The sequence below is a fragment of the Egretta garzetta genome, unplaced genomic scaffold, assembly GCF_000687185.1.
Source record: "Egretta garzetta isolate BGI_Z169 unplaced genomic scaffold, ASM68718v1 scaffold501, whole genome shotgun sequence".
NCBI classification, from domain to species: domain Eukaryota; kingdom Metazoa; phylum Chordata; class Aves; order Pelecaniformes; family Ardeidae; genus Egretta; species Egretta garzetta.
In genome coordinates this window covers 99,557-100,199 of record NW_009258547.1, presented here as the reverse complement: position 1 = coordinate 100,199, position 643 = coordinate 99,557, and the positions used below count along the sequence as shown (strand labels likewise).

General features: G+C 70.3%; 1 protein-coding gene across 1 annotated transcript in view; it reads left to right on the top strand.

The window, feature by feature from the left end:
* Positions 1 to 643, top strand: part of VPS16 (VPS16 core subunit of CORVET and HOPS complexes) — a 16,959-nt gene that overhangs the window by 12,223 nt on the left and 4,093 nt on the right. Inside the window, 1 exon segment of the mRNA XM_035903151.1 lies at positions 396 to 500. Within this exon segment, the coding sequence (XP_035759044.1) occupies positions 396 to 500 (105 nt within the window).

Genomic DNA, 643 nt, shown 5'->3' with positions numbered 1-643 from the left:
CTGCCCCACGCAGCCCGGCGGCACCAGCTGGGTGTTTGCAGCCAGGGGGTTTCCACCCTCCCCACGTGCAGGGTGGGCTCCAGGTGTGGGATGGGAGCTCCCCACCTCGTACCCCAGGGCCATCGTCCCCTCGGGGCTCTGTGCTAGCAGGCACTCAGCCCATCCTGCCTGTGCTGGGGAGGTCAGGATCCGACCCAGGGCCAGGCAGGGCCCAGCCCTCTGCCCATCTCTGGGGATCAGAGCAAAGCATCGCAGGGCCAGCGTTTCGCCTTGGCTGTGTCTCGGCACCAGACACCCTCCTGCCCCAGCTGGGGGGCTCTGGGGGTGCTGCCCCGTCCCTGCAGCGTGGCATCCGTGCTGGCAGGGGGTGAAGCGGCCATGCTCTCTGTCCTCAGCGCATCGAAGGGCGCGTAGGAGCCCTGCAGAACGCCCTGGACGAGTACTACAAAGCCAAGAACGAGTTTGCTGCCAAGGTGAGTGCAGGGGGGTGCTGCAGGGGGGCCCTGCTCCCCTGGGGCTGGGCAGGAGCAGAGCTGGGCATCGCCGGTGGGCACGGGGCTTCGGCTGGGCCACCTCCGCTTGGTGTGACACCGCCGGCCCCCCCGCCCTGCTCCGCAGCCGAGGCTGGGCGGGCCGCGTCCCT